Raw genomic sequence first — 9920 nt, forward strand, 5'->3', positions numbered from 1 at the left:
TGGATGGGCTTATGCATCCATACCCATTTCCTCTTTGCTATCTCTAGAACATGTGTGCACCATGTCTCTGAGATCACCGTGCAAGTACGTGTCTCCACCAATGCTGCTCTAAAGAAGTGAATGAGAAGGCCTATGGTGGACCCCTTGCAATCTCTCATACGTAATACCCTATAAAAGGAAGTTACGACAATGACAACGGCATGGATTTTCTGCCAAAACTGCTTATTAGGGCATAAGCGCAGCATGGCTTTAGTCTCCTCTATCTCATACTCATCCCACTCATTTGATAGAGTGGACACCACTGTAAGGCGGACCACACCTCATAAAGGCACTCAAGCAACAACATGTAAGCAAACCGAGTTGAAGAAGGCTTCTTCAACTCGAGTGTGCTATGCTCACAATACATCGCAAGCACCTTTATCTTTACCATAAGAAGGTGACACCCGATGTAGCTTTGTGGACCACCCTCTTCACCCACTTGAGCTTCTTAATGTCCTCCATGAGCAAGTCCAAACAATGAGTCACACATGGAATCCACACAATCGTGGGAAACTTGGTCTCTAGCAAAGGCCCAAGCGCTAACAATTCGATGCATTGTTGCACTGCATGCGACGGGCCCACCTACAACCACAAATTATAAGTAACAATACTTGGAGGTTAGAGAGAGAAAGAGAGAGTTGAGCCTTTCAAGTTTCAACTTTCAAGATTCAAGAATGAAGAGAGATGGGGATTGGGGGAAAAGTGAGAATTGAGATAGATAGATATTAGAGAGAATAGGGAGATAGATAGTTATGCATAAATTATAATGAAAGAAAGTGAAACAAATTTAAAAGACAATGTATACCTTAATGATAGTTTGCCGAATGTGGCGGTAGATGAATGTGCCCCGTCATTTTCCTCCCCCTCTTACCAATATCTACGGCCCGCAAAAAGTAAGTGCCGAGTAGATATGAGACAAGTATGTTGATGATGTCCCGTTTCTTACGATCACTCCATCTGTCGGTGAGAATGGAGCAACCATATTTTATCCATGCGACTTGAATATGATCAAGGGCTCTATCAATTCTCTCATTCTCTTCATCAATCTTTTTCATTCTCATGTCATTGTATGTGGCACCAGTCTATCCTTCACATGGACCCGCATTGGCAATGGCTTTTACTATCTTCTTCTATTGCTCTTGCTTTAGGACATTGAATGTAAAATTGCACTCAATCACCGTGCATGAAATTTCAATGTCTGCTAGTTATTATCTTTCTCTAAGAAAGGCAACCGGTCCATGTACATGACCAGGAGCTTGAGAGAGAGAGAGGATTGCCACTCTGGTGCTGCATGAGCCTCCACTCTTTATCTTTTGCCGGGGCCGGATGGGGATGTGCAGACCCACCACCAATGGTAGAGGCCTCTCCTGCATCAGTTGAAGATACCCCCACATTCGATGCTTCCTCATTTGTAGGCATAGAAGTTGGTGTTGATACACCACCTCCTCCTCTTGTGAATCCCCTCTCATTTTGGTGAGAATCTTATCCGCGATGTTTTGAGGGATTTCCTTGCATGGAGAAACTTTGCCCCCCTGTCTTGGAAAGATGTTGGAGAAGCCAGGTTGCACCACTTGTATAGTGCTTCCCACAATACTTGCACATCCAATGGTGGGAGTTGGACTTCTGTGTGTCCCTCTCCATGTGAATCGCGTGCAAATTGAAGGCCTTGTGCTTCTCATGAGTCATGGTGCCAATGACGGATGGAGAGGCCCAGGGGAGAGTGAGAGAGAGGGAGAGTGAGGTGCTTGAAACTTGAAAGTTGAAACTTGAAAGAGAGGGAGAGGGTTGGGGTAAACTTTAAAGTTGAAAGAGCAAGAGTGAGAGAGGGGGGATGGGAGAGGCTTGAGCATTGAGCCTTGATAGGGTGCATGAAAGAGGAGAGAGTGAGAGGCTGGAGCTTCATGAATCACAAATTAATTCAAGATCGAAGAGAGGTAGATGAGAATGGCAAATGCTTGTTGAATTGGTATGGAAGCATGGAGGAGAGGAGCACCTTTTGTAGATGAGAGAAGGGTCAAATAGTCAAAGAGGGGTCAAGAGTCAAAAATGATTGCTAGCTGGATGGAATTGAAGGGAGGTTGGGGGAGGAGTGCATAGTTGGAAAAGGGGGTGGACTGAGGTATCCAAGACTTCCCACCCCCCAAAAAGTGCCACGTAGGGAGAGAGATGCAAGCGGGACGCAAGGAGACACATCAGACATGGTGGCAAAACACGGCTAGTTTTTTCACACAGTACCATATTGATGCGTACGGTACTATACAATATGAATCATACGGTACGATCAGTACCATACGACGTACGAGTGCAACCATGATGTAGTGAAACCCCTAAAAAATAGCCAAAAAAGTGCACAAAAAGAAATGCACTAATCCATCTAAAGTGTGCAAAGTACATAAAATGATATAGAAATACAATGTTAGTGCTCCCAATGTCATCATTTGACTCAAATTGAGGCTCACAGGTAGGAGATGACCACACAAGACACACATGACTGCTAACAGGAGGCTGGGCGACAATTGAAGAAGGTGAATCTGATGCAGAGTGGGCTTGCAGTGCAGTAAATACAAGCTATATGATGCTCAGGAAGAGGTTGGATAGTAGGGTGTCCTGCTTCAACTGTAAATGCAGCTGTCAGGAGGCTGTGGAATAGTTTGCCAGCAGCTGGAGACATTAGGCAAAAATAGTGGACAGGGTGCTAGGGGCTGGTGATGTTGGGGTAGCAGTTGTGGTGGGCTGCCATTGAAAGGAGAGCTAATGGCTGGAATTTGTAAAATAGGGAATGAACTGTGGCTAGGTAGCCTTCTATTTATAGATGTGGATCCGCCCAAAGTTTAGGTGTTTGCCTATGGGATAGAAATTTGGTAAAATTTGACTTTTGGGGCTGTTTTAATGAGCTTATAAGTTTTAATGTGTAGTGCATCTTTTTTAGCTTAACAATCAGAGAAAGGGAGAAATGGCTGTAGAGAGAAAATTCTGGAATTCGGCCTCGTCAAACAATGACTAGTAGCAAAATCCCCAAAATTTCCCTTTGATTTGAAGCACATGCAGACAAAAATTGGGTCTTCTACATATGCATGTGAGTGTCTCAGATTTCCAGCAAATCACCTCGTTGCATGGCGTGAGATTGGATGGCATGCTTCTTGAGACAACAAGGAAACTCTAATTTCTACATAAATTGAGAGCTGCACCAGCTAATTAGAGTTGAGAAATATTTAATCTGCTGAGGGAGAAGAGATGAGCAACAAATTAGAGAAAACTCGAGTTTCCCACGATAGTAATGCTTGCACAACAATTGCCTTGCTGTTCCAGCCCTAAAAAGTGCTATAGATCAGGTTCCTTTGCTGTCCTTGATGGCTCGACTGTTCTCTCTCCGCTCATATCTCCATTCTCCACCCTTAGATCTGCCCCAAACAGCTGAGAATGGGAGAAAATGAGCCCAACATAGAAGATAACACTTGCATGCAACCCAAAGCCGATCCAAACTTGACATTTGGCAAATTTCCATTTTTGTTGGAGCCTCCACATGCAAAAACGAGCTGCATAGCCCTTTGGGCTTGGCCTCATTTTTAGTAACATTTTTTGTTGTCCAACCTCAATTTTAAATTCCTAACCTTTTTGAAGTTGAAAGTCTTGTAACTTTTCACAAAACATTAAATAAGTTAAATATCTGACCCCCATGACAACAAATGTCATTTCCAAGGGGAAGTTTAATGACCCTAATTGACTTAGGCACTCCACTGGCACCTGTCCACCACAACTTTTGTCAACGTCCGCTACTGCCCAAGCTAGGATTATCTGTCATTGTGACATGCATCTGACTTAATCTCACATGTGCACATATTAAGTGTCACAATGTAAATGTCCAAAGAGCATTAAGTTGAAAATTCACATCCTCATGACAAATTGCCATGCCTAATAATTTTTTATTGGGCTGTAGTGCCTTTGTTCTTAGAATTATGATGTTTGTTGGGACATTGAGGTGGATTTGTTCTCTCTTTCTAATATGCATGTCATTTTCAACTCTTGAGAGGGTGGCCATCCTAGTGGGAGAGAATCATGGTCTCGAGATCTCCTTCTCCAATGTGCAAGTGTCTAATTGAAGTGATCTCTGGAGGCGGAGGTGTTCGTTTCTTATAGCTGGTGGTGTCCAGTGGTCGTCTCTAGTTTCTATTGCTGCAGTTGTGTAGACATTGGTTTTTCAGAGGCTCATTTGGGCATCTTTTCTTGTGCATGTGCGAGTTCCTGCCCATGTCAGTTGCTTCCAGGAATGTTTTTGCAGGATGCGTTCTTTGGAACAGCTGTATGGCTTGGAAAATATGCTTTCCTTGGTGGATTTGTTGGTGCCGATTTCAGCCTTTACAAAACTCTGGAAATGAGAAATTCGCCATCCCAAGTTATCTGGAGGCTTCTATTGTTTGAGAAATGAAGTATATGGAGCCTTACTCTGGAATGTGACATATTCATTTTGGGGTTTACTTAAGGTTATGGACGAGATCATGAAAAGTATCATGATTGATGCATGCCATTTATTCAAACTGGACAACAAAGGATTTGTCGTCCCTTGTTGTATTGCAATTCACTTGCTATATCTGATTGGATTTTCTGATCCTGTTAGGATCTATTTCTGAGTAATGGACACAACAATTCAAAGAATAACTACAAGTGTAACAAAATTTACATCAATTGGTTAAATGTTAGCAAGTCATTTCTCTTTATTTATGACAAAACTCTTGCTGGTTGTTAGACCTTCTACATGTGCAAAAAAACTTCCACGTACAATCCTTTTTCAATTTGCAATTGAGTAATTCTTGAGATTTATCTTTGTGAGTCGTCTTCCAAAATGTGTGCTGAGATTTTATGTTTATTTATGGCATGTAAAGGTACGTGTGAACGCACTTCTTTGTCTGGGGGAGCTTGTCCAGCGACTGGATAAGACATCAATTTTGGAAATTGTACAAACATTACGGAGATGTACTGCTGTTGATCATTCTGCTCCAACTCTTATGTGCACTCTGACTGTTGCCAGTGCTATCTACAAACAGGTAGCCTTTACTAGTCTGTGATTTTAGCTGAATTAGTCTTTGGCCTCCCTGAAGTCCTGTAAAGAAAGTACCTCTTTTTAAGATGCATTCTCTACACAATGTCTGTCTTTGAAACCATGGCAAGTGTCTGGTTTTGAAAATAGAAAGATTATAAATAAATCAAGCATTTTTTCAAGATGGAAAGTAAAGCAGACTGGATTTAATTGTGTATCTGTCAGGTTCTAAACTTATTTTTTGATGGGCACATTTGTTCACTACAGCATGGACTGGAGTTTGCTGCGGAGCATCTTCTTCCTCTTCTGACTCCCCTTCTTGTGGCTCAGCAACTGAATGCTCAACAGTTTGCAAAATACATGCTTTTTGTCAAGGACATCTTAAGGTTGTAAGCCTTTCATTCTTATTTTATCCAGTTATGTTGTAACTTCCTCCATGTCATGAGTTGCATTTGTAACTTACCTAAACATATTTTCCCCCCTTCAACTGATGGTATCAACAGAGTTATGATTTTTCTCCTTTAATTGTTGGTAACAACAGAAGTAACACGTTATAGAAGTCCATGAGTTTGAGTGCCTGGAGCAAAGAAGAGGGCAGAGGCAAAAACGTGATTGGATGGGAAGTTTTGGTTAATGACCAGCTCAACTAATGGCAACCTTCATGTTCACCCCTCATTCCCTAGAAAGTACTTTTTTTTTTCTTTGGCTACCTTGCTGTCAAGCTGAGGTTGATAACTAGAGGTTGCTGTTATAAGGCAACTCCGTTGGTTATTGATCCATGTGATGGTGCGGGAAGGTTTCCTTTATGTGTGTGAATGAATCAGGAACTACAGCAGAATTTTATTTCATGAGACAAGGCCTCTATGCTCACAGTGCAAAATGGGCAGTCTGGTGTGTGCACAGCTAGGGCAATCGAGGGACTTTTGGACATGTGGCAGAGTAACTTGTTCAATGAGGGGCCTTGTAAATTGTTACTGTATAGAGAGCGCATTGCAACTACTCCACATGGCCTGTACAATAAATGGCTTTCCAGTTAAAGGGGATTTTGGTGCATGTCGTGAACTTTGCTGTCAAATTGGTATAAATGTAGGTTTTTCTGTGCCATCTGAGGGTAAGGGTGAATCTTGAAGCCGCTGATTTGTTGTAAACTGGGACTGGTACTATGTGTGGCTTTGCTTTTTGCACAATAGATAGTTTTCAAATAGTATGTGGCCTTGGTTATTGGTTTTTCTTTTTGAGTCAGTGGTATCCCTTGTAAATTTAGCTGCTGTTCTAACGTTGATTTTGTCACAGGAAAATTGAAGAAAAGCGTGGTGTCTCACTCAATGAAGGTGACAAACCACTAGCAGCTGGAGCAAGTGTGCCAATTACAGATAGCTACAAGGTTGGAGAGAGTGTACGAGCTGCTACGACAAAGACTAGCAACTCGTGGGAAGTGGAGGACTGGGCTTCCGTGGCAAAAACTAGCAGTGTCTCCATGATACCAACAAAAACGGCATCTGTGGATAATCTGGCAGGGCTTGGAAAAGGTGCTAGTGTGGCCCAAAACTCAACAGTACAACCTACTGCCGCCTCTTCAGCAGCGTTGTTTCCCAGCTTCGAGTGGCCACCTCCTATTTCCAGCTCTTCACAAACTCCACCTTTGAAGCTTCAGTCCACAGGCAGCATCGCCAACTCCAATCCATCTGCTGCTAATGCTCTTGAAACAAATGGGTACTCCACAAACTTAGGATCAGTGTCAGGAGCAGTGCTAGGGTTGGATGAGTTTGATCCCTTTGCAGATTGGCCTCCACGTAGCAGTGGTGCTAGTGTGGGATCTGGTCAAAATTCCATCAAGAATTCAGTACAGTCAACCAACCAACGTTTATCATCTATAAATGGTGGCAACAATGAACCTATGTCTATATTCAGCAAAGATCAAAAGAATGAAATCGACATTGGATCTTTGTTAGCACCCTCCAAGGCTCACTCTGAAGCACCACCCCGAAAGCTGGCCCCTCCACCGACAGGTCTTGGAAAGGGCCGGGGACGCAATCCAATACGACCTATTCGATCTCCTCAAACAACAAATGGTGCTCCCCCTAGCCAGCCTCCTTTATTAGACTTACTGTGACCAAAATGCACTATATGAATGGTGACATTGATCCTGTTGATGATATTCAATACTTGGGAGTACAAGATATGGACCTTGCGCGAGCTTAAGTCTACAGAAAGTGGTGTTCTTATATTCATGAAAGCTTTGCGATCAAATGAGAGTTTCTAGAGCATTGAGGGTGTACCTCAGCGGGAAAAGGAGAATAAAGTGTCGCTAAGGTTGAGCATGGAGACACACCAACACCAACTGGTAAAACCTGGCTATTCAAATGCCTACAAGTATGTAATCGTAGCAACAAAGCGACTTGTTTATTATTCCATTCTTTTCAACCAGCTTGTGTAGGTCACCACCCTAGGTGTTGCTTGTATGTACCATAGCTGCCACTGTAAGGTGGTACCTTTTTTCAATGTATATTATCAGTGAATTCCTTTGATAGCATTTCAGAGATGAGTCCCGTAATTCTTATTGTTAATTTTCATGGAGGTACCCGTCGTTTGATAAGAACCTGATTTGGTGAGTTTTATTCATTATTGATTCGAAAGAGAAAAAAACTGGCTTTATGCATGAGACTCCAAGAACATGTCTGGGAGACTGAGCTAAGAATGTGGATACATGGAGAAACCATTTCTACCATGGTGTACATTTTTCAGAAGCATCAAGGCCCATCCCAGAGTACCTTAACCCGTTGCATGATTTGCTTTTCTCAATGTTGGTGTAGACTTGAAAAGCTTCTTTAATTTCCTTATAGCTTTGATATGCTGCTTGTCCAAAGGGAAAACTTTCTATCCCTTTCTTATTAATTGGTACAAGCCATCTCTACAATGTGAGCAAAATGGGAGATCTAGATTGAGTAAAAGACATGCTCTCTAAGAATCCTTCAGACTTCAAATACTAATGAGCGTATCTCTCTTATATTCTCTTATATTCTCTTATATTCTCTATTGCATCCACTTTTGTAGAAGGCCTTCTTCCAATGCCCACATGCATGACTCACTATCAATACTTTATTGACCCCAAACACTAATTTCTAACCTAAGAGGGTCAGATTCACTTTCTCTAACCTAGTAAGGATTTTCTCACAATCTGATATATGATCTCTAAGAAACTTTTTACAACCCTTTTCATTGTTTTTTCATCTAGCTCTTCATCTTTCACTTTCTCTACATACTCCTTAATGGGCACATCATCCATGAATTGCATAGATAGACTTTGAATATAATCCCTAAGTTTCTTGTTCATGGCATTCATAATATGAGCCATAGAGTTTGTAGCTCCCTATGGCAATGTACACATATGAACCAAGCCAAGTGGAGTCTTCATTGTGGTCAAGCTTGTGCTCTCCAATGAAAGCTAGAACTAGTCATATCTTGAGTATAGATCTCCCAAATAGTAAATAGATATGTTTGCAAATACTTTTGTAAACTCATCAATCATTAGTCTTACACCCATATTTTAGATGGCCACTTTATTCACTATCTAAATATCTTGTATAAATCTGAGTGTACAATTTTTCTTAGGCACTATGAACCACCTTATTAGAATATGGTTGGAGATGGAAGGCTATAGAATATCCATTCTTATTATTTTATTTAATAGATCTATCAATTTGGGTAAGTGAGCCCTAGGCACTGGTATTGGTTAGAAATTCTAGGGCATGTGTGGTATGTTTAAAATCCCCATGGGTGCTAAGATTAAACCTTCACATTTCTTGTCTTTTCATGAAATCATAGGAGTTACATTTTTGTGAATGTAGAGATGGTCTTGAAACCTTCCGAGGGAAAAAAAAAGACATCAAATTTCAAACTTATTATTCACACAGGATGCAAAAGAATTCTTACTTTATTCTCCAACTCTATTCAAGACGAGATCCGTCTCAGCCATTGAATCATACTTTGCATGATGAAGTACAAACATGTGCTATGGCTTAATGGTGGTGATTTATTTTTGAGTTCTTGAAATCCAGCTTGAAGCTATATCAATCATGGCATGGGGGGCTTTATAAACTCATCCTTAAATAAGCGTTAATATAAGAAAAACCTTTCTATGGTAGTTTTTGTATTGATCCTAGACGGCATGCAACCTTGTATTGTGTGTGACCATACTGTTATTGTGTGGTGGCGTGTTTCAATTTATTTCACATATCACCACATATTCAAGTTGTATTTCGATCCTCTACCATTGTTCTTCGTGATGATAATGTTTCAATTTCCTTCATAGTCAGCCATATGTTCACTTTGTATTTCTACCTTGAATTGTGCTATCGCTCTCAAGAAGTGCCCAATTGTTTGATTATAATGAAATAGGTGACGTATATGTTGGCGGAAGATATTTACTCTTAAAAGTTTTGGGTGTTTTGGTTGATGTACCAAGTTTGGTCATTTTTCTACTAAATGTTTGAATATGGTGAAACTTCAACTTCTAGCTTTTTGGTGCTTAAGCTCATTTTGCTTTTGCCATTATCACAATTTTACTTTTGTATGATCTTTGGATTACGACAAACTATTGTGGAGATCGAAGAAGGATTATATTGATGACCTCTTAGATTGTGATGTTGTCAAAGTGTGTAGGGTTGAAAGTCTACATTGAAGGGATAAGATAGAAGGGTGTAGGGAGATTGAAAGAGAGAACAATATGAAAGAAAGAGAATTTAGAGTTTGGAAGATTTAATGGAGATAGATAGAGGTGAAATCCGAGTGACTTCATTTCATACGGTTTAACAGAGCAATCAATTTATAATATATATGATAGATA

General features: G+C 40.9%; 1 protein-coding gene across 1 annotated transcript in view; it reads left to right on the forward strand.

Moving 5' to 3' along the window:
• Positions 1-7643, forward strand: part of LOC148041943 (SCY1-like protein 2 A) — a 98199-nt gene extending 90556 nt beyond the window's left edge. Inside the window, exons 12-14 of the mRNA XM_087684310.1 lie at positions 4920-5081; positions 5342-5460; positions 6368-7643. Of these exons, the coding sequence (XP_087540436.1) occupies positions 4920-5081; positions 5342-5460; positions 6368-7187 (1101 nt within the window). The 3' untranslated portion in view covers positions 7188-7643. The remainder of the gene's footprint in view (positions 1-4919; positions 5082-5341; positions 5461-6367) is intronic.
• The last annotated feature ends 2277 nt before the right edge of the window (positions 7644-9920 follow it).

This window comes from Lygodium microphyllum, chromosome 1, assembly GCF_053477565.2.
Source record: "Lygodium microphyllum isolate KBCC chromosome 1, Lygodium_microphyllum_v1.1.10, whole genome shotgun sequence".
NCBI classification, from domain to species: domain Eukaryota; kingdom Viridiplantae; phylum Streptophyta; class Polypodiopsida; order Schizaeales; family Lygodiaceae; genus Lygodium; species Lygodium microphyllum.